This window comes from Acanthopagrus latus, chromosome 6 (assembly GCF_904848185.1).
Source record: "Acanthopagrus latus isolate v.2019 chromosome 6, fAcaLat1.1, whole genome shotgun sequence".
NCBI lineage: Eukaryota > Metazoa > Chordata > Actinopteri > Spariformes > Sparidae > Acanthopagrus > Acanthopagrus latus.
Window position 1 is genome coordinate 16,043,069 of NC_051044.1, and position 23,729 is coordinate 16,066,797.

The following is a 23,729-nucleotide window of genomic DNA, read 5'->3' on the forward strand; positions in this document are numbered from 1 at the left end:
TTACATGGACCCTGAATATCTTAAATCCTGTTTAAGCTGTTACTTATACTTATTATACTATAAAAACAGATGAGCTCAAGTGTATGTTGGATACAGAGTACTTCCACTGTAGAATGTTTTATTATTAGTTTAATATGTCTGCAGAAAAAGTAGACCTGTGTTTATAATGGATAGAATCCTGGTCGACTACCCCAGAAAATAAGAAAAACAGAAAAAATACATTCAAATTCTTTTTTGAATAATTAAATCATCTGATGAAAATGGTGAATATAAAACATTACCAATACAATACCCTTTGATTTTTCCAGATTTGGCTCCAAATAATAACATAAATACATTTAGGCAAAATAATGGTGATAAATTAAGGTGGATTTCATTATTAACACTGAATCTGTTTGATTATGTACATTTTAGTTTTTAACTTTTGGAGACTAGAAACTTGCTTGAATGAGTTAAGCCATCACCATCAGCACACTATATAATGGTGAAAAAATGTAGAAAGTAATATACAGTAGGTGCAAAATTGTTTTTTCAGATTAAAAAAAAAAGATTGATAATAACTGATAATTGCTAATCTCAATCAAGTTCAAAGTGTCATGTTGATATTGTTGTACCATAAATAAAAAATAATGGCTGCTTAATGGATGAGAAAAACACATCTAAAAGATTACTATGCCATCAGAAATAGTGTGCTGTATATGTCTAGGGCACCTCATGTAAAAAGGCTAAAACAGTTATTTTCAAAAACCTGCTGGTTTATTGCAACCTATTCAAATGTAAAAAGTGATCATTTGCTTGTCAAAAATAGTACAATGAAAAATCTGCATTAAATATGGGTGAAATCTTATCATTCTGTACCAAATCATTCAAGTGTAACTTTGTCAGGCCCACTAATAACATCATATTTAAAGATTAGATTAGATCTGATTATTTTCACAATGCCAAGGCAGGTATAAGAATCATAAAAGCATTCATTTCCTTTCAGACAAGATTCACAGTGGAATATATTTCTAAAATGACACATTAGATGGAAAAACACACAATTGTATCCTGTAATGCTCTGACAGTATGTCTTACAGGCGTTCACCTCGTGAAAGTATCGACATGAAATGAAGCTACATCCACCTCAGTGAGAGAGTTGTTAAAGTGCAGCATTTTAAAACGTTTTTAGCATACATAAATTGTTCTATTGCAATACCACTTTTGTAATTCAGTCTGTAAAAACAGCACAAACTACCACTTGCTGACTATTATCATAACTCAGTTTAGGTGGCCAAGTATTATTTGGACCAAAGGCTGAGAGAATAAATACAGAACGTACTGTATAAATATGAAACTGCTCAGCTAGCTTCAGTCTAGAAAATACATTTACTTGGCAATAAAATATTATGAAGCTACAGTAGTTGCTATAAACAAAGCGTCAGTGGCAGGAGCCCTGACACAAAATGCTGTGCAAACAAGTCAAACTACACTCTTAAAAAATCTAAACTGATAACTGTGTGCTGGAGCTGACATAGATATCCTGTAAAAAATAAAAAGGCAAAAATTAGCCTAATATTTTTACATAAACTCAAACATTTTCAAAAGTATCTCTTACATTTGGTTATTAAGAACTGTGGCCAAGACATGTAATCTGCATAACATTACATAATTGAAAAGATAGTTTTGGCATTTCTGTACAAACATTTGTTTATGATCAGCCGACAGACAAACTTCGGCCGGCCATGATGGACTCAGCTGGACTCTAACTGTGTATGGGTAGATTTATACTGCTAGAATTTGATCATCCTTATTTAATTAACAGAAACCTGGATGTTGAAATTTTTCTTTTTTGACATGAAAATCATAACTCGTGTTCACAGTGATATCCATGTGAAACGGAAGACAACATCTGCAAACTAAGAGTAGCATTTATCTCATCCTTTCCTTTTTTAATAAGAATGTCACTTTGTCAATAATAATAAAAAAAGGCATTTGGAATTAATATCACTATAAAGCACTGTGGCCAGCAGTGGGCTGAGATGAACACGTCAATAACCACGACTTGTGAACAAAGGCAACCATTAAAGAAAGAGCACTTCATAGCCCAGTTAAGGCACAGTATTGAACTGAAACAGGCAGGTCCAGCCATGTTGTTTCTATATGCCATAGATAGATAATTCATTTTTCCCTAATTTATCATCTTAATGCACTATATTTCCTTCATGAAGCTACATGGCATAACACATAACTGCTTGATCTATCAACAGATACAAACTATGATGCTGAAATGTGCAGCAATGTGCAAACGCAGAAAACCTCAAGTTGCCATGCACCAACAGTATACCAATACTGTATGTCACTGGGTGTCACATGTACCTTTCTTCTACGGTTTTTGGTCAATCATTAAAAAAAAAAAAATTAAAAAAAACTTTAACACCGTTAACCAGTCTTTTCTTAAGGCATGATATCCTCTGTGGGTACAGTCCCACAATTAACATCGCACTGATTATGAAATGATGGTACACAGTGTCTCCTCATCTCCTCAAGATTAGACCTAATTAGATATAAGTTAATGACCATCTGCAATATTTATGGACAGACATTAGTTCCAGGAGGCGGTCTTGAGGTTGGAGCTCTGCCAATGCAGCTTGTCAGAGACAAATATTCCTGTCAGATGGGTCTGCGTGCTGGGATAAAAAATCGACTCTCATACTGGGAGATCTCTGGTGACAGGACTGACTTGTCTGCTGTTGACAATGCACCAGTATCACTGGTGCACAGAAACTGACCACCTTTATGTGCAACTGTCTTTTTATGGTTGGCAGAAGCAATGAATAGTTTGCACTTCTCAGTTTCCTTAGTGTAGCAGAGTGAGGAGTGCTAGTGGGAGTAAAAAGCAAAGAGGCCAAGTCCCGAAGACAGAGGTGGCTCTATTCTGCCCGTTTTCTTTCTGAGCACAGGCCTCACCCCTGTACCCACTGTAGCATTGACACTGGAAGTGTGTGCGGAAAAAAGCCAGCTCGGCTTGGCCAGGAGCGCCTGTAACCTTCAGCTGGCCACCCTGACTGGTGATGCTGTGCGTTGAGGGGCTGAGATGCAGGTACACATCATTGTCTGATATTTTGCGCAGACAGCGGCCGTGAGATTTACACACCAGCTGACTGCACTCCTCTGCAGCTGTAGAAACATTGAGTAGGTATCGGCCCAGCGGTCCCTTGAGATACTCATTTATTTTGGAGCAGCTGGCCTGCGGGGAAAAATGAAAAAAAGGGGGCTGTTTACCTAAAACCACTGAGCTGTTTAGCATCAAATGAGCAAAGAGGGTGAGACACTTACACTGCTGCTTGCATAGGAGGTGTCTCCCCAGAAGATTACACCTGCAGCTCCGAGTGCAACACTCTCACCAATGGTGGAGACCAGATCTGTCTAAAAAGAATGAACACAGACAGTTCAGTATATGCTTACAGTGAAGGAAATGTTATCACACAGAAAATCAAAAGGACTTAAGTCAATAAAAATGAATGAATACAAATGTAAATGGTCCATAAGCTGAAACACTTTTAACAATGTCTAACCTTCCCATCACTTTTACATACTGAATCTATAAGCCTCCTGTATATGTACTTGAATTGCTGCTCTAGTCAACTAACCTCAGTTAGGGGGGTCATCTGACTCATGTAAGTGGGACGGGTATAAACAAAAACAGGACGCGCTAATCCACCTCCAACAGAAGCCAGGCGCATCGCCTCCTTTACCCTGTTTCGTACAAAGAGGCGCCCAGGATGTGTAGATGCTAGTACAGAATCCATGTATATAGATGGGAAGAATGCAGTGCACTCCATCCACAACCAGTTGAGTTGATCATTGCGGGCTTTCTCCAAAGCAGGACAGTGGCCGGTGTAGTTCTGCAGGCCACTCTTGTAGTCATGGTTGTAACAATCTGGAAACAGGTAGAAGCCCCACAGCTGATTAGGCCTCAAATTCTTGGCAAGTTTCAGAGTCTCCAGCATGAATTTGCGAGCTGACAGCTCAAATTCTTGCTCTGCGACTTTTCCTACTTGTTCTGAGGTCCATTGAGGGTTCTTTTTGGCCACCATTTCCCGGGATTTACTGCGATAGATGTCCTTTTCTTTCCAATTTCTGATCCACAATGGACGCCACTCCTCCCAGTCAATAACAGCCAAACCTTTCGCCTCAGGCTCACGTATATATTTTTGCAAACCTTCAGGCATCTTTTCATAGTGCAGAGAGAGGCTGGCAAGCTGTGGAAGGCCCCCATTCACTGCAGTCCCATCATGCTCATAATAGGGATACAACCCAAGGCGCTCCTTATAGAAAATTGTGAGATTCTGCCGGACAAAGCCTTCATTGGGGGTTGCCACAATGTCAAACTGGTCTAGATATAAAGTTACACGATGTCGCGGGGCACACTCTTGTGTTGGGGCATTCCAGGCGAGAAGAACAGGCTTCTGGGAGTATAATGGCCATCTTGCTGGCTTTAAATCTGCTGAACACAGGACTGTCCACGATGTGAACAGAGTCAGAAGCAACAAAGGCAGCTGGCCAGCTTTGGTGAGGAGAGAGCCCAGTAGAGCCTCCATGGTCACGGCTCACCTTCTCTCCGTTATGTCTGGAGGAGGAAAACAAAGACTTTTTGTTTAATTTAATACATACAGTTCATACAGTTTAAACCCCAATAGATCATTGAAAACTTTCGTGATAATGTCATTTATCTTGACAAAGAGGTAATATTCCATGGAGTTTAACGTGCAGTAAAACCATTATGACCCCAAAGGTAGACTGAGTTTGGGTGAGTATCCCAGAGATAGGAATATACATGATGTTAGGATAATGTAACAACGTAATGACTACATATGACACGTCTAAAGTAAATAACTATAGATTACTCAGAATGGTTAGCAGTCAACTTCCTCTTAAAATGACGGTACATGTTTTGCTTCAGAGATACATTTCTACATTTCACATTCATTTTAATATCGGTTTGATCGAAATGTAAAGTTAAAAACATAACAAAAACGTGTGCTGTTTGTCTTTCTTTCTTTCTTTTTTCTTTTCTTTTCTTTTCTTTTTTGGATTACTTCTACTTCCTCCGCCTATGTACTAAGTTAAGTTAGCTAAAGTTAGTTAGCCCAATTAGCTCAAAGTTTCATTGAAACTACCGTTAACTGACAGACATGCTAAATCAGCTAGCGTGTTGTTCCTTCTTCCCCATCCTTTCCGACCTGTTCCGATGAAGCTGAGGACGCTGGCTTATTCCAATCATGTACCCGTCAGCTAAATTACTTTTCCACTTCCCTGCCATGTGAAAGGTAACGTTCATAGTCCGCTCAATCCATGTTAGTGATTAAACTAAGTAGTTAGCCAGCTACGGCTAAGGGGAATCACAGAGGAGGGGGAGCGCTGATGACGAGTGGTCAGTTGAGTAACAACAGTCCAGTGTATTGACTTATTGACTACGGGGGGGTAGAGGATTTATTAAAGACATATTTTTTATTTAGTTTTGTCCTATATATTGACACAGTACGCTGATTTTATTTTAACGTAATCTTATTTAATAATAAACTATTTTCATAACCGCACTTGGCATACATTTGAGGGTAGAATTACAAACCAGTGCCATTCACCCCCCTTGAATAAAACACGAAGTAGTCCGTCCTTCAAGCCCTGCTCTGAGTTGTGACTGGAGTTTCATTGACAGGACTAGCTGAAAATCTGCTTTCTCTCGCATAAGAATGTTGTATTGTGTTCCTACTGCCCTATTAAGTAAAACTGATACCGTGTACAGAGTAAAACGTTTTCATCCAACCTGAATTAAAGAATAAATGGACACTAGACACTTGTGGGAGGCATGGTTAGATTAATTTGTGTATCCTAATTGCATTCAGACTGACTCTCAAAGGCAATGTCTTCGCTTAAATCATGTTTTATTTGTCTCTTCCCATATGTATATTGTAGACTGAGTGCAATTGTACATCATTTATTTGTTTTGAATAAGCCTAAATTAGATACTAGCAATTTCTCATAAAAAGTATTAATTTAGTATTAAAAAGCATTTTTGAAATATAGACAGTTTTATCTTGCATCTGTTCTGCACTGACTTAAAAGCTGTCTGGTTATTCTATACATTTCAGCTCGAATGTGAGCTGGCTGGCAATAAATGTATACCTACTATGAAAGAATACAACTATAGCAAACATTTATATTCTTAACCAAGAACAGAATAATACGCTTTTAATATTTCCTTCTCAGTATGTCAAAAATAATGCCTCTGACCTGGACGCTCTTCCTTTTTGATCTCCAGATGAAAATGGTTCATTAAGGCTGTTCCAGTTATTAAGGATCTGGACACATGTGGATCAAAAGATGTTCTTCTTCTCTACCATATCTCCATAGTCAAGAGACAAAAGTAGCTCTCCTCTCTGTGTTGAAATCTACCACTCACTGGTGTTTAAATATCCTACAGACTCCACCTCTGGGCGACCTTTAGTCTAACATAAGGTTTTGCCAACTTCTGCTTTAGCACAGAGGGAAATTAAGTAATTGGCATTTGAAACATTCACAGCTTTACTAGAATTTCTGATAGATACGGCTAAGTCATGATCCGCAGGTGACGGCTGAGACAAGTGAAAAGTTTGCTTGGGTAAACCACGCACACCAGCGCTCTGTATAAAGGCTTCTGTTATGAAGGTTTTGGAACAGCAAAACACATTTCAGAGTGTCAAACAGTTCATCATAATAGGTGTGGACATCATGATGAGGAATGACACAATAACGCTTTTACTGTGACACTTATTGACTCAACAACAGAATCTTTTTCAGCTTCTCTCTGACTGGTTGCAAACACAGGTTTAGCAGCTGAAATAAAAATGTAATAAAGGACTTAAAATAAATGGTGTGTTGAGAACAACGTGTTCTCGTTTTGTTTTTTATGAGATGGGTGCGAAGAAGGATGTCACATGACGGCCGGTACGTTTTTCTCTAAACTCACTGGGCAGAGTCCTGATGGCACCTTGTGACTTCACCATACAGAGACCTACTGTGGGTGTCGATACTGTGCTGCTGTAAACTCATTAACTCATATCAGCTAGATGGTTTAGCCTCGTGTGTCATAAAAAAAATGTTTTTCATGAGCTGAAAAGCTGACTTTTAACCTTCTGTTGAACTAAATTGAGTAACTATATCTCTAAGAATTGCCAGTGACTTCAAAAAGGTCTTTTGTGAGCTCTGTTTGCACTTAGAAAACATATTATATAGAAGGCTCAATGACTAATACTTCTCTTTTGAAAACAGTTCCTCCAGTGTACACAGCTAAATCATCAAAGTTATTCTTTACATCTCTGAATTCTTTTTCCAAAATGAAATTTAAAAAAAAACAACTTTCAGACACGTCTTGCGTGAAACATGCAGCTTCTTACGGATGTAGAGTAATTCACATGCTTTTGAACGGTGTAAAAAAACAACAAAAAAACCCAAACATTTGTCCCTGAGAATAACACCTCACTCTGAGATTCATGTGCCCAACCTTGTGTCAGCACAGTCAGTGGGTGGGTGGTGAGCTGAGTCAAGTCTTTCCTCTTAACCCCCAATACTGCAATTCACCTCATGGCCTCCCATATTATTACAGCTTTGTGAAAGTAAACAACGAAAAGTAATTGTGCTGCTGCGTCTCCAGCAGACTCAGCTGAAAAAGATTCTGAGCCAGATATATATTTTTTTTAAAGTCATGTGTGGAGTAAAATCATATCTTGGAAGCAATAAAGTGGAGTGGATTTTGGCACGGACCTCTTTATCCTCTAAGGAGACCAATATCACAGACAGCCTTGTGGAAAATCCTTTCCCATGGAAAACTTTGACAGCCTTTACGTCTTGTGTCTTAACTTCACTCTTGCCTCATTAGCTGATGCGCACACACACACACACACACACACACCGCCCCTCCATCAATGGTTTGCCCATGACTTGGGTGTATGAAAGTCTTGTCAGTTCATTTCAGTGTTTAAGAACTTTGACATAAAGCTGAATACTCCTTTCGTTATAAAAGATTACCTGACAAATAACTCTTATAAGCTGGCTAAATAATTGTTATATAAATGTCGCATTTGACGCTGATGAAAAAGATTTCCTCTTGTAATTTCCTTCATCTCAGGAGCATTTCAGTCTGGATTACCAGCCGCCTGCTAAACAAACTCCAGGTGGAGGAAGCCTTACACAGGTTATTGAAAGATAATTTGTCCAGACAGTCTTTACACTTTGGAGATTGTCTTCTATATTCATCTTAAGGAACTTTAATGAACATAACATGATCTGATGCGATTGAAATGACATCATGTTATGTTCATTATTGCGATATATCTTCTGCAAAAATTGGTCGTGTATCTGGATACTAGAAATACTGAGTTCATGATTCCCTTTTAAAGCCATTCAATTACTTTCTGTAAATATTTCCCACCACACAGGTCTAATTACCTTGACCAGTGGTTCTTCGGTCACATCATTATACAGTCATGCAGGATGTACGATGGAGGAGAAGCTAATAACTCCCCAGTAGCCTACGGAAAACTGTCACGACACGTATAGCAGAGATGTTTATGATAATAATATATGTTTTAATACACTGCTATTGGATCGGTACTATCAGCTTAAACATGTTTTTTTTTAAAAATGGTATCAGAATATCTCTACAAAGAAAACATTTTCTTTTATCAACATTGACTTTTTCCTTTGAATCGGCCAACTCAATACCTACCATGTGTAACTTTCAGCTGCAACACCTACAGGTTACCAAACTTCCTTGAATCCCAGACAGAAAATAGTGCTACAACATCAACCTCCATGGCCTCAGATATCTACAGCTTCACCAGAAAGAGAAACTCTCAATATTAAAAGGAAATGCTTATAAAATAAGTTGATGGATATTCTTTCCCTGTTATAGAGTAAATGCACTTTAATACAATGTTCAAATATAATGTATTGATATAAAAGAAATGCCATGACACAGTTTAGCATTTTAAATTGTAATTAAAAAACAGTTATAATAAATTATAAGTGAAACATAGTATGCCGAAGCAGCAAATGAAACAACAGGATCTCTTACTAGACTCACTGCTGCTGTGTACATGATGTGTGGCTCTCTGCAGCCAGTCCTTCAAACATTATAATATGACATTATTCCACTTGACATGTTGTGGGCCGCTGATTGTCAACTCCCTTGGCTATTACTGATAAGCAGATCCTGTTCCATGCATAATGAAGCAAGGTTCAAAGATGGTGTCAAAAAACTAAATTGTGCACTTAAACTTTCCTGCTCTCTGTGACAGAGGGAAACATTATCTATATGCTCCCTCGAGGGTCAGTGAATCACACCGGAAAACAATCTGCAGCAATTAATCCAGGACTCCGTCACATCTCACCCCATGTCTCAGCACACATTCACACTTACATGCATACAAACCATGACCTGTAAACTGGGTAGATTTAGCCATTTTGGCACCCTCTTGAGATCTCCGTTGGTGACCTATTTTGTGTCTAACTGCACACAAGCCAAAAACAGATCACATGCAGAGGCATCAGCCTGTCCACACATAATGGCATCATCAATATATCAAGAGATCATGTTATTTTAAAAGGTGGTTCAGGCTTCCAGCTGTAGGGGAAACCACAGGACGGAGTTGACACAGTGGAAAGCATGTGAAGCTCCTCAGACATCATCAGACTTCACAGAGGACAACTGGGAAATCTACATGGATGCAAGGGTGTTCCAGCTTTATAATTCCCTGGAATGACACAAAAAGAGATTCAAATTATTAGCAGTCATAACACAGAGGACAACTGCTGGTGTATACTGTCCAGGTGCAGGGATTATTTTCCTCACCTGAGGTGTTAGATTTTTATAAATCCTCTTCAGCTTGGCTTTTTTACGTCCATTTTTTGTCACAATTGTCTCTTCATAGAACTCATGGGCCAAGTCGCCATCTTCATCAAAGAACATAGAGCTGTAGCAGAGAGACAAAGTCAGTTATCTGTACATATGTAATATGCCTGTGTGTAAGCAAACATTCAGTAGATACTAAAATCACAACTTGTTTACAAAATTACAAGATTTACTACAAATAATTAAAGAGACATTTTCAGTCATTCTTTGATTCCAGTTTCTTAAATGTGTATACTTTTGTTTTGAGGACAAAACACGACATTTGAGGACTTCACCCTGAGCTTTGGGAAACACTGATTGACATTTTTCACCATGTTCTGACAATTTATAGAACAAACAACTAATCTAGATTCATCAACACTGCCCTAACTGAACACTAAAAAACATTTAGGCAAATACTGCACTTAGCGTTACACAAAAAGAAAGCCACGAAAAAACATATTCACCAAAAAAAAAAAGAAAAGAGTGGTTTCAGAATGTCAAAACCACAAGCATATGAGAATAAAAAACCCACAACAAAGCACCCAGTCAGCTGTCTTCCTCTGGTTAAATGCCCGGTGATGATGGAGTGGACCCATTAAAGTTGAAATTCACAAGACAGATACTCAATTTTTGGGGGGATAATGCCAATACTGATACTAGTGGATAAAATGATCAGATTTTGATATATTGGCTGATTGTGCCATTTTTTTAATTGATCCCTTAAATGTGGTTATCAAATGCTTGTGACAATGATATGCAACAAGGGCAGGATATTTTACTACACAATAAACTTCGTTGACTAAAACAACCCCAGTGCACTGAAACAGTAAACATCACTGGGAATTGAATAATCATAAATTACCCCAGCACCCTTTTCCGGATGATAAATGCATATTGCCGCATAATGGGCAAAACATATGCCAATACATATATATCTGTGGCCAATATCAGTCAGGCTGTAGATATCACCTGATTTTACAGATCCTGGTTTTATAGTGTGATCCAGTAGATGGGTCAGAACTGTTGTGCAAACAACATGGATTTATGACTGCGTCTTGCCCAGTGTTAACAACACAGGCTGAGTGTGAATGTTTTCTGTGCAAACATTGGTATGTCTTTTTTTTCAAAATCATAAACGCAAATTGTACTAGGTCCTCAAACTGATCTAAAAACCACTCTCTCCGAACTCATTATCGAATACAACTAGAGGAACAAACAATTATGGTGAGGGGTTACTTGCTACCAAGGGTACATTTACCTTCGTCTAGTAAACACAAAAGGTGTTCCACTCAGGAAACTTCGGCCTCTCGTCAGCGACTGCTCGTTTCCATCTTTGGTTGGATCGTCCGTACTACTTGAGCCAGAAAAAGGCCAAAATCCTTTGGATTTGGAGCCGCTACCCCCCATCTTCAGCTGCAGCACATTATTTTCTCGGGTCACAGGTCTGCCAGTAGTGCTACAGTGTGACTGTACCAGATGAAAACCACAAGTGACACATGAAAGAGAGGAGTGAAGTGTCTTTACAACACAAGAAAAATCTTTTTACAGTCCACATCCAAGTCTATACTAGCATGTCTCCCTTTGGTTGTTTGAATCAATGTCATTGCAAATGAGGTCACCCCTCAATGATCTCATGGGTATAACTCAAGGCTGACTGAAAGATAAGGAATAACAAGTTAGTTACACCTTTACTGGCATCACACACTCTTAAATCTTAAATCTGTGGACAAAGTGAGTGGTACCACAGATATATTTAACCTTCAATATGTAAATGAAAACAAATAGACTACACTTCACTACAGCACACATGTGCATTTATAGCCCGTGTAAGAAGATACAGTAGATTGTATTATTCAATAGTGACCTCATTGTCAGCGTGGTGGACACAGCAGAGGGCCCATGGTGACTCCTGCTAAGATATACTTCCAGTCATATATCCTATGTCCATATGTCAGAATGTAGCAGGCCATTAACATGACAGTGCAACCAGACATTACAACATCACATTAACGTAAAGCCTGGCATCACTTCTACTATGTGCTATCATAAATGGGAAATTAGTAACTAGAGAGAGAGAAAAAATGCTGAATAACGTTGCTCAGCTCTGTTCAGACAAGAAGCTATGAGAACTTGGGTCATCTGGGCAGGAGAGCTAACTGAGCTAGTAGCTAGCTGGCTAGTTCCAACCGACAAGAAGACCTCTAGGAAACAGACCCTGCTGGTGTTGGCTTCAGTGACTGCTGTGTCACTTTATGTCCTGGCTGCTAACATTACCGTTAGCAGCAGACAGTTAGCGCTATGTTATTAGCATCAGCCAGGTCAACATGTTTCTGCTTCACAAAAAATTACGTTTACCGACACGGCTTACGTTAGCTGCTCTGATAACTGTCGTTTGTCGCTTCTGCTTCGCCAGTTGAAAACTTACCTAAAGTAAGGTTTGGAGCGTTCGCAGGTCTGATTTATTTTTCTGATGGATCTATCTTGGCTGGTTGCTCAATCTGTACAAGCGAAGACCCCATGAAACACACAGTTACGCTAGCTGTTTATGCTAACTAAGGTTCTTCTTCTACGCCTTCTTCTCCGGCACCTGGTGAAGACACTGTGGTTGAGCTGACGCCGCCGCATGGACAGAAGTGGGAAGCCAGAAAATGGCGATGACGGCAGTTACAGTGGTAAACACGAGGGCACACTTGCAGCCAGGGTTGTAAAAATGTAGTGCAGTGAAAGTATAAAGTAGCAGATAATTAAAACGATCAAGTAAGGTACACTACATAAGTCTTCACATGTAAACGTATTGCCTGTACCATTAGGATGACAGTGACATTATATGGATGCCACATAGTTTTGGGTGCTTTGGGCTGCTTTTCATGCAACATAATGTTTTAGACAATAGTGTAATTTCAAATGTACAGCAACAGCTTGCATCATGGCATCTATCTTGTGTGGAAGCAAACCAGGCCTTTAGTACCTGACCTCGCTGATCTCATGGCTACTCAAGTGTGAGTCACTGCAGCCAGCGTTGAACAAATCCAGTGGAAAGCCTTCCTTGAAGAGTGGAGGCTATTATAACAGCATATGCATGTTCAAACACACAGTCACAGTATGAAACTCAAAGCGACGTTATGTAGGAATTTACACTTGGTGTGATTTGGCACCCCCACAGTTTCTGAGTGCAACACAACTGTCACAAATACAAGTCCCAAGTCTGTAACAATTTGTCAGATATAATGTAGGTGCTAGCTACAAACAAAACTCATTACGTTACAACAATGTTGTGAGCTGAAAACTTGAAGTAAACTTGTATGTAACGCTGTGTTCCTACCCTCTCACTGAAGGTACATCAAGCACAAACAAATGATGGGATAAGTACAAGAGACTGTACCAAAATGGATTTGAAGCTGCTATTTTAAGGTAAAGAAGTTAGATAATATGTTAAGGTGAAATTTAAATTTGTAACAATAACATCAAAATGACCCATGTTGTACTGACTTCAGTTTATTAGATAATTAGAATGTAAACACATTGTTTCACATCTCAATTTGCCCTAATCTGTGTCACAGGTTCATTAAAGTGCCAACATTTAAAAACGGCCTCACAGAATAAAAATAAAACTAAATATCACATGATAAATGACAAGAAAGACTAACATTGTGTTTTTAATACCACTATAAATAATTGAGTCGAGCAGCATGGCTTTTAAGAAAGAACTGCATCCGGTTAAGTCCATGATCATACTTTTCCCCCATTCAGTTCATAACAGTGACTCGGCTTGCGCATAATTGCAGGCCCCTAAACCATTAAGTAGTTCAAATTATACGTAACACTGCTTCATCAACAACATTTCATCATCTGAGCTCTTTCCTTCCCTTTTACATTGCTGATAACACTCTTTGCTGTGGCAGAATGTTTTTTCTTCATTAAACACGAGGCTGAGTCGGATCCCTCAGCGTCAACCAGGGGCATTGATCTTTGCCATGGCCTGCTTCATCACGTCTCTAGCAAGAGCGTAGCGCCTCACAATCTGCCGCACGTGCTCCTCTTCCTCGCGCTTCAGGATCCGCAGGAAGTTGCACAACTCGGGGAAGCTAAACGCATCCCACTGTGGAGAGGAGACATTTCTCATTAATGTATGTATCAGCTTTTTTCAGCATATATTAGAAGTTTATCATCTGAAAAAATCCTCAGAGACAGGTGGCAACTTACGTTCACTTCCCCTGTGTTATTCTCTTTCAGAACCAGACTCAAGACTTTCTCACTGGGGCCGGCACACAAGCGCAGGTAGAGGGGACACTCGTCGGCGGACAGCTTACGCATGCACACTGAGGGGAAACAAAATTCAGCGCTTAGAAATGTCACACTCAACTGTTTTTTTTTTTTCTTTTTGCACACAATTGAGGATTCTACCTTGACTGTGCCTCTCGGTGCGTTCAAACAGGGCGAACTTGGCTGGGTTGTCCACCACGGTGAACTTGTTGAGCAACGCCTCGATGACTTCTCGCACGCGCGTTCGGGAGCTTATATGCAGGTGCTTGGCAGTGTCTTTGGGGAGGTAGAAAGACGTCCGCCGTTTCAGCCGTCTGCCCCGCTGATCCTCCTCCTGTGACGAGCAGAGGCTCTGACGAGGAGGGAGGGAGATGGGCCGGACCAACTGAAAGTGGACCTTGATGAAACCAGTGTAGGACCCGTCTTTGTTCTGCAAGGTGGACAGAGTTTGTTTTGCAAGAATGTAAGAAACGGACTCAATATTAAAAATAAAAGTCTGCAAACTATTACAAATTCGAATACAGTCACTTACGACCACCATGTAGAGATTGCTGTTGGTCTGTGCATTATACTCCTTAACCTTGTGTTGAATCTCACCAGCAGTCAGCTTCTGTTTACCCCAGTCGATGTGTTCATCCTGAAAAGGGGGGAGAGGAGAGAGTTCAGCAGATGGGTCACACGCTGTCAGCAGAAAGCTCGTCCTCACAAGTGACAGGGAGCAAATCAACGCAGACAAAAGTCAAACGAATTCAAGCTCTGTGTCTGTAGCGAGAGAAAGACGTGATTTAATTCAGTCGACCAAACAGAAAGTAGAAAACAGCTGTGTGCCTATAGGACTGATGAACTCCAAATCCTCACCGCTGATCCTCTGACCTCGCGGAAGAAAGACGTGTGTGCGGTGAAATACACCTCCAGCTCCGAGCCAGTGCTGCTCTCCTCACTTGCTGTTCTTCCCCAGGTCATCTCCGAGCTTCAGGTGTTATTTTTTTCAGATTTGTTTCATCATCAACAGTCATGTGTTCATTTCTCAGCCCTCCTCTGTCTCTGTCTTCTGTCTGGAGACATCTGATTCTACCAACAGCTCCTTTGACCTCAGCATTTACATTTGCTCCTCCCAGACAATAAAACCCTCACAAAGGGGCCAGTCCCCGGGAGATCTGCTGGAATTATCCTGATATTTCATCCAATGTTGTAGTGGATTTGTTATCCTGATATGAGACTATGTTTTGTTAAGTCATAGAGTTTAACAATTGTCCTCTTTTCCTGGTTTTGATTGCTGCTTGATAGTAAAGTGAAGTCATTTTCTGTACTTCTCAGACTAATATTTGTCTTTACCCACTTAGTCATTACATTCACATAACTGATGAAAATTTATCAGAAATCTCATTGTGTTAGTAGTTCATGAAAGTACTAATAGTCACCCATACAATATTGTTGGAAAATTGATATCAAAGTAGGGCCTTTTTGGTTAAAAACGTTGTGATTGAGATGCCAAAATATGAAAGTCTAAATGTGTACTGCGATATGGCCGTAAAATTCGATTATATTACTTTAAGGTCATAAGCCCAGCTTTAGTTGATGTGTGGACACATATTAACATTGATGTTCCTAAAGTTCATATAGAATTAACCATACAGTACAACAGCTTTACATTTGAGAAATTCAGCCCCCATGTTTGAAAAAACACAACAAAAGTGCTCTCTTAGAGGCCCCAGTGGCAGATAAAATATACCTCCAGTGGACAAGAAGTTGTAAAGTGCATGTGTCCCTCTGCATTTTCTTCACTCCCTGCCCCTCAAATATCCTGAGTCCACCATTTTGACAGTGCTTTTCATTTGGCCGTCTATCATTATAACTTCAGGAGAGAGTCAGAGAGTGAGCGAGGAAGCCGTCACATAAACAAAACTTAAAGCACAGCGATAGATTTTCATCTCCGGTGGTGGTTGTTTAATACTGAGGACAGCAACTCCCATGTTTCAACACTGCTTCACAACGACATCAACCCATATCTTTCGTTTTGATTGCCCCGCCACTTTCTCACTTGTAAGTTTCCCAAAAGTAAACCCATTGGTGATTTTGCGTTAAGGATAATTAAAAAACCTTTTCTATCAATCGATTCATCCTGTTGTCTAGAAACCTAAAGGAGTATCACTTTGGACACGGACTTCATTTTGATATGGTCTAACTGAAAAACTAGTGGTAGTGTGAGATTTTCGTGTGTGTGGCTCCGAAGTAAAGACAGCTGTTTTATTGTGAGGTTGTTAAGTCATCCCCTCCCCTCTGCTCTCTCCTAAATTACTCTCTGTAGGGATGCCTTGACAGTGAGGAGGCGATAAAACCAGTGTCTCTGAGGACATGTGGCACACGGATGAACAGCAGTGGACAATCTGTTAGCCTCCATCTGCTTTGACCTACCCACCTACACTGTTAAATAAAAAAAAGTAATAACACAATCCCATGAAGGCTGCGTCCTGTATGTTCCACGTGTGATTGTGTCTTTGTTTCTCACCACGTTTGTGTCCGTCTCGATGGAGTCGACAGAGAAATCTTCCTGGTCTGTTAACAAGCTGTCATCTGAGCTGCAGTCCAGCTGGATGAAGGGTCGGCAGCGGTAGTGACAAGTGTAACTGCAGTCTGACAGGCAGAGAGAGAGCGAGATAGAGACAGAGCACACTGTAACCAACATGCCATAATGTTTGTATAAAAAAAAATTGTGTTTGACTTTTAATGGGAGGTCACCTGTTGGTCTTATTCTGAGATGGGACAGAAAGAACTTAAGTCAAATGATAAAGACAGACATTCCCAGGAAGTGTCTAGTCAAACATGAGGCTCTCCAGAATTTCCTACAGATGAGGACCGACTCTGTGATAAAGTTTCTCACGGATGGAAAAATAACATGAGCATCCTGCGGTCTGGCGGCACAGCGAGGTGTCGACTGTATCACAGCTCTGTCTACTCCAGTAAAGTTTATGTTATTTTCTATTTGTTTTGTTTAATCTCAATTTCAGGCATCTAAAAAAAAAAAAAAAAAGTATCTTCACACCATGACTGTTGTTAAACCCATATGTAGAATGATGATTCAGGACAGCCTGATAGACTGTAACACATTGGGTCCAATGTAGTGCAGATGAGGTGGCTGGTTGTTTGTCACTGGTTGCAGAGAAACATCTTCATCATGTACACACACTCACAATTTAAAGGACAAGGCTGGTGTTATTCTATATCCTTCTTTTGTTACTGCCTAAATCAACAATGCGCTAGTCACACTTTTCTCAAACTGTCAGCTCCCTCTAGTGGTACTTCGAGGAATCCCACATTTTCTTGGCTCAGGTTATTTAAATGATAGGTTTATTCAATGATGAAATACTGACATGTAACTCAAATGAGAGAGACCCTTCTGGTCACCCCAGCCCATTTCTAATATTTTTTGGCAGAATATTTTTGTCATCTCTACCGTCTGGCGAACACAGTACCTGTGTAAAACGAGCAGGCGTAACACATTAAAGAAGGCATCATGTGCTTTTGGAGAGAGGTGTGTCTGGGCGCTCTCATCAGAAAATGCCAAACACACCCAGCTGTGACACTCCACCTGACACTGGCAGGTACACAAAAATCTCAAACCTGCGGAAATGCCCCGAGGCTTCTTGGGTGACAAATGCAAATTGCAAAGGATTGGCAGAGTAGCCTTTGACAACGTATCCATTTTCTGTTGACACAAATTTAGATTTTCCCCGTTATATTAATTGAAAAATAGTATCATGGTTAACACCAGTCAAGAGGGCACTTGTCCATTCTGAGAGATAAAAAGACAGGGGCTCGTTTCCCTTCTGGGGTCTATCTGTACACTTGCCTGGTCTCTAGTATGCACTTTCATTTTTAAATATGGCTAAAAAGAAATTCCAAAACAGCTGGGCACTGTCATTTTGGAATTTTTTTTTAATCAAAAAGGAAGAAGTAGTAGATTTATTGGGGACTATTTTCAGCCATGGATTAATACACAATAGGTGCACTCAAAATAAACCACAGCGCCCATGTTGATGGTACTGAAGAAACTTGCCACCCACTGCTACATTTTGTCTTTCTGACGAGTCTTTAATCACTTTTTGAAAACAACAGAGGTCTGCGGTGATACCAGGAGCTGAAATATTCAAATGCTGAAGGTACTCACTGGTGCAGCGTAAACCTTGCTTATAAAGACCCCAGATGAATTCTCCACACAGGTCACACCAGGTGAGATGGGCATGACCATAGGGCTGGAAGTCATGACCCACTGTGGCCTCTCCTGTCTGGCACCGGGGGGCCTCGATTGTGACGCTGTCTCCGACCAGACGGACAACATGGAAGTGGCTCGGCTGCCCTGGGTTCACGGGTGGCGGGGCTGTGCGGGTCGCAGGCGCAGCCAGCTCAATGGGATCATTCACACTGAGGTCCTTCAGCTCAATCAGCTCACATTTAGACATCCTGTCCTTAATAGAGACGCTGACATGTCAGGTGAGCCTTTGCTGTCCATGAGCTGATATGGGTGTACATCCAGTCCTGACAGGAGACAGCATTAGGATGTGCACCTTTGCATCTTTACTGAGAAGTCAGGCTCTGATGAAATTCTGAAGATCGTTTTGTTGTGCTGATGGACAGGCGGCTGCTCAGTCCTTAGGAGCTGCAAGACAATTTGAAATCAGTTTGTGTACAATACAATATAATAAATACATAGGTCTGGTTGGCATAAAAGAATATCACTTACAGGAGACTTGTTTTGCCTTTCTGTTTTCGTTTCCTCCAGAGTTTTATATAAGTTCTTCTACATGTTAAAGCTCTTGAAAGTCAAGGGAACTCATCTCTCCCACATAAAACACTGCCCCTGAAACGCCTCGTCAGTAGTCCCACCTTTAATTCTGGGAATTTGTGTCACCACACTGTCACCCTGTCACACATGTCAGTAATATATGCCAATATCCAAGGTTGAAGGGAAGAGAACTGGAAGCTAAAAAACATGACAGAGCTGACCAGAGACATGGTGAGCAGTGCTGGCTCAGGCATGTGTGAGCTGACGAATTAGAGCAGACTGGATAGTTGGGATGGGGGCCTTAAAGAGACAGGAGCTAAAACAGTGTTTCAAATAGATGTATGGGTATGGGAGAAAGCATTAAGGCATGTAAATCTATCCTAGTAGTGACCCAAAATAAAATCATGATTCTGAAAATGAACATATGTCTCCTTTAAAATCAATGTCTATGCTGTATTAGAACATGTATGGGCTTCACAAATAAAAGATTAACATTTGTTATCTGTTGACAGGATTCTAACGATTATAACCAATGTGGGTCAGAATGACTGGTAGTCTTTAATCCTGTCCAATCCTGGGACAACTCCTAATGTTTTCCTCTGTGTGACAGCAAAACAAAAAAATCTATTTTTTTCATAAAAAACTTCCACAAAGAAGTGGACAAAATTGATTTTTCTATCAGATTCACAAAGCTCACACCTAACTTAAATATATAATTTCAGAAATTAATGCCACAATTTTAAGATTTAACCATGTAACATCATGTACACGTTACACCTAACACTGGGCACTACTTCAAAAAATGCACTTTGTTACTTTCCACCACTTCATTTTGCTGATATTTTTCTAATTTTATCAGATTTTTAATGATGGTATTCTAATGGAGCACTTTTACAGTGCAGTATTTCTACTGTTACTGAAGTAAAAAATGATAACAATTATGAGTCATCATTTACTTTTTTCTACATTTTACTCAAGTACTGTGCTTAAGTAGAATTTTGAGGCGTTTTCACTTTACTTGAGTATTTCCATTTCCTGCTACTTTATATTTCCACTGCGCTACAGTTTGGAGGCAAGTATTGTACTTTTGCTGCACTACATTTATTTGATACTTTAAGTTGTTAGTTATTTTGCAGTCAGATCCGATAATCAGCCAGCAATACTTTCACAATGCATATGTACACATGTAACATATATGTATATTTGACTTTTACTTGTATTCATGATACTGTACTGTAATGCCAACAAGTTACTTTCATCAGGCACTTTAACTCAAGTACCATCCACCTCGGTGACTTTCACGTTTAGTAATATTATAACATGATAGCTTTACTTTTACACACATATCAAAAAATCTAAACATTTCTTTCATCACTACTGACGAACATAGTGTGAAAACAGACCCTGTTTTCTATACTGATCCTCTAAACTGCAGAAGTGAACACATCCCCCTGGAGTGCGATCCTTAGAATAAGTGTAAAGCGTCCACAGGTCCATGAGAAACTTGCATTGTGACTTGAATATGAACAACCCGGGGCTCTATGTGCCAAGTGGGTCACCACACGGCGCAATTATCCACACAGGGCAACAAGAACACATTGTGACCGGGAGCATCCATGCATACTTGGCTCATTTGTCACAAATCATGCCCGTATGAAAACCGAGAATACACACCTTGAGTTTAAAAACGGCACTTTGTGGATTATTCTTTAATCTGTTCTGTGTTGCAAACTGCAGCTCAGTCTGTGACGGGACAGTCCGGTTTAATCCTTCCGGAACGAGACGACAAACTCTTTTTTTTTTTTTTTTTTTTTTACTCAGGACAAATCTGTGCAGTTTCTGGCAGACAAACCTTTAAAAATAAAAAGGACCTTACCTGGTTTATTTCATCACCGCCTTTTCACTGAGAGGATGTTTGGAGAGTGAACGCAGTTTGTATCAACTGCGAGCTGCCTCGGCCGACGCACGCACCTCAGTTTGCGCATGCACATTGTGAGTGTGGGATTACCGTCTAATCCCGTGTGTCTATGAAAGCGTCCTGAGAGGCACCACAGGAGGAACCCCATCTGATCTCACTCTGCAGTAATGTTGACATGGACATGGAGTTCATGTTGTATTCTTCCTTTTGTTTGGTAGGCTGCCGCTTTCTAATAATACACCCTTTACATAATATTTATAAATTGTAAATGGCATTTTTTAAAAATGATTAATAACCAGACTCATGTCCAAATGCTTTGAAGATGATACATAAACCGTCATTTAAAAAAAACCCCTTCAACCTATTTTTTTTTAAAAATGTCATTTAAAAAAAAAAAAAAAAAATCTAGTAAATCATATATTAACCATTAATACTTACCATTATCACTTGTAACATCTGTAGGATGTCCAGCAATAATCAAACCCACAACTTGGTCTGTAACATTTTAAAATCAAAAAGGGATTTAAATTAGTCAACAAAGTCTCCAAATTTCCCAATGATACTAATGAAGTGTTCAATTTGAAACAGAGTCCATTTTCTCTGATGGCAGCTATGTCAGTGGAATGAATAGTCCCTTTAATGAATAATTAAGGGACATTTGGAAATGACTCAATGAGGAAAAAGCCTCCAGGCTCAAATATGGTAGATGAAGAGCTCTTCTTACTCTTTCTTGTCTCTCTTAACTCTGACATGCATGTTAGAATATCGTGAGGATTCATACTGAGTACCACTCTCTCATTTAATTCACAGTAGATGGAGCTGCAAGTATCAAGAGAGGGTGTGGGGAATTGTTTTGCTAATATAATTACTTAAAATATTTTTAGGTACACATGTGCAACAGCTGTATTAAAAAACAAAGACATCTTTAAATTCATAGAATGAAACTTTAAGGTATATGCTGGCTGTTCTCAGACTCATGACAGTTTGACGCAATGCTACAATACATTGTCAAAATATTCCATTACAAGTAGCTAAAGTCCAACTTGTGAGAAGTGTTGATATTTGGGTTTCCTTCCCAACTCCTCAAATACTGACCCTTTGGGTTTCCCAACTGAAACACTGTAATGGCAGCCAGCCCGACCTACAATCCCAGTGTGTCAGTATTGGGAGATGGAAATGGGACTCAAAAATCAACCTTTAAACGAGACATATTGTGCTAATTTTCAGGTTCAGAATTTCATTTTGGATAACCACTACAATAGGTTTATGTGGATTAATTCTCAAAAAACACTTCAATCTTCTCATACTGTCCAGTGCTGCAGCTCTGTATCCCCCCTCTGTCTGAAACGCTCTATTCAAGCTCCTGTCTCTTAAAAGACCCTCTTCCTGATTGCCCAGTCTCCTCTGATTGGTCAGCACACACTTGCCTGAGCCAGCACCACAAACAGCAATAAAGCAGCTGTGATAAATCAATTCTTATGTGCTGGACTAGCCGTGAGGCATAACTTATGCAAATGTATGAAATGGTGATGTAGTGTGATGTCACAGAATTAAAGGCGGTGTTTCCTGATGTTTTCTGTGACGAGGCAGTTTTTTCTGTCGAAAGGGGGCACTTGTGTTGGTGCCGATATTGACCTTTTTACCCCTTTTACATGCCCAAGAACAAATATCAAATGTTGATGGAAAAGAAAACACGAAAAAGCATTTAAATCTAACCTTTTCTTAGTAACAGTTTTGCTTATATATTCCAATATCCTTGAGCTGCAGAACTTCATGATGGGAACTGTTTTTGTCCAACCCAACATAAGTCAAAATACGAGCCTGTTTTGCTTTAATGAACATAAATATAAACATGCGGCTTTGAAGTATGTCTAAAACGCATACTCATTCTTGATAACTGCCCTTCCTTCTATCAAGCGCACTGTCTGTTCATAGGCCTGTAAGAAAGTTGCATAGTTCACCTTTAAGTTCTGCAAAATCTTACCCAAGTGTTTAAATAAAAGGGGAAAGTACTTTTAGCAAAGAGTGTTTAAAGAAAACATACAATTCAGAAAAATAACCAATGCAAGTGTATAATTAGGTCTATAGCTGATTATCACCAATTATGTAGTACTGGGTCGAGACATCTATAAAAATTCATTTTATTTACATAATTATCATGTATTTTGTAGAAACACTCTTAATCTGCAAAACAACCAGTTTCCAGATGTTCTGATTATGTTTTATATTTTAGCGCCACCATCTGGACAACGCCAGAGCCAAGTCTGACTCCTCTCATAGAAAAATGAACAAAGAAACAAAGAATAAACAGTGTACGAGTGGCAGTGATTGTAAGACAGACATAGAAAGACACAAAGAGAGAGAGGCATGTACTGAATGACCATGCTGTTGTTCTCTCTTGCTGTGCCTGCTGCCCAGTGTGGAGGCCCTGCACAGTCACAAGCTTATTAGAGAGTTATTGGAACACAATAACATAAGAACAGCTGACCAGTCTGTCTGTCCACTGAGCTGCTGGATGTGGAATGGGTGGCAGTACATCCTGCACCCGCCAACTCAACCAACAACACGCCACCATAACAGATTTTACACTCACTGCAACCTTCAGCCCAACTGTGGTGGTTTAAATGAATGTGTCAGTGATACATACATCACCCACATAGAAGACATTCTTACTTTTTTAGACTTTACAACTTTGGGCCTACAGCTTCCTGAGTGAACCAGGAAAAAAAAACAAAAAAAAAACATGTTTCTTGCATGCCTGAAATTTTTCTAGAAGGCATCCACGTCAGCCAACAGCGGAGTAGGTGCAAGTTCACCAAAATAAGAAGAGGAAGTTTCCGGGCATTCCA

At 39.8% G+C, this 23,729-nt stretch overlaps 3 protein-coding genes and 2 long non-coding RNA genes across 11 annotated transcripts; 2 read left to right on the plus strand and 3 right to left on the minus strand.

Moving 5' to 3' along the window:
- Positions 1-84: 84 nt before the first annotated feature.
- hyal2b (hyaluronidase 2b) lies at positions 85-6,445 on the minus strand. 2 transcript variants are annotated; one of them, XM_037100102.1, is made up of 4 exons: positions 6,277-6,445; positions 3,633-4,612; positions 3,319-3,408; positions 85-3,229 (listed from the first exon to the last, which is right to left on the minus strand). In XM_037100102.1, exons 2-4 carry the CDS (start codon positions 4,581-4,583, stop codon positions 2,840-2,842), a joined length of 1,431 nt encoding a protein of 476 aa, XP_036955997.1. In that variant the 5' UTR covers positions 4,584-4,612; positions 6,277-6,445; the 3' UTR covers positions 85-2,839. The 2 variants fall into 2 exon arrangements, with proteins under 2 accessions (XP_036955997.1, XP_036955996.1); XM_037100101.1 differs by lacking the exon at positions 6,277-6,445 and adding an exon at positions 5,226-6,065 and having other exon boundaries at positions 2,840-3,229.
- Positions 6,446-8,680: 2,235 nt separating this feature from the next.
- tusc2b (tumor suppressor 2, mitochondrial calcium regulator b) lies at positions 8,681-12,481 on the minus strand. Of its 2 annotated transcripts, XM_037100110.1 has the most exons (4): positions 12,342-12,481; positions 11,175-11,383; positions 9,875-9,995; positions 8,928-9,776 (listed from the first exon to the last, which is right to left on the minus strand). In XM_037100110.1, exons 2-4 carry the CDS (start codon positions 11,321-11,323, stop codon positions 9,711-9,713), a joined length of 336 nt encoding a protein of 111 aa, XP_036956005.1. In that variant the 5' UTR covers positions 11,324-11,383; positions 12,342-12,481; the 3' UTR covers positions 8,928-9,710. The 2 variants fall into 2 exon arrangements, with proteins under 2 accessions (XP_036956006.1, XP_036956005.1); XM_037100111.1 differs by lacking the exon at positions 12,342-12,481 and having other exon boundaries at positions 8,681-9,776; positions 11,175-11,428.
- LOC119020628 lies at positions 12,454-14,493 on the plus strand. Its single transcript, XR_005075378.1, has 5 exons — positions 12,454-12,588; positions 13,252-13,327; positions 13,819-14,043; positions 14,150-14,194; positions 14,352-14,493. It is a non-coding gene; the product is annotated as an uncharacterized LOC119020628 (long non-coding RNA).
- rassf1 (Ras association domain family member 1) lies at positions 13,394-20,976 on the minus strand. 5 transcript variants are annotated; one of them, XM_037100105.1, is made up of 7 exons: positions 20,839-20,975; positions 18,348-18,836; positions 16,689-16,813; positions 14,712-14,816; positions 14,321-14,609; positions 14,120-14,235; positions 13,394-14,015 (listed from the first exon to the last, which is right to left on the minus strand). In XM_037100105.1, the coding sequence occupies exons 2-7, from the start codon at positions 18,637-18,639 to the stop codon at positions 13,866-13,868; spliced, it is 1,077 nt and encodes a 358-aa protein (XP_036956000.1). In that variant the 5' UTR covers positions 18,640-18,836; positions 20,839-20,975; the 3' UTR covers positions 13,394-13,865. The 5 variants fall into 5 exon arrangements, with proteins under 5 accessions (XP_036956000.1, XP_036955999.1, XP_036956003.1 ...); XM_037100104.1 differs by having other exon boundaries at positions 14,321-14,816; positions 20,839-20,976; XM_037100108.1 differs by lacking the exons at positions 18,348-18,836; positions 20,839-20,975 and adding an exon at positions 16,919-16,943 and having other exon boundaries at positions 14,321-14,816.
- Positions 14,718-16,739, plus strand: LOC119020629. Its single transcript, XR_005075379.1, has 2 exons — positions 14,718-15,155; positions 16,488-16,739. It is a non-coding gene; the product is annotated as an uncharacterized LOC119020629 (long non-coding RNA).
- Positions 20,977-23,729: the final 2,753 nt, after the last annotated feature.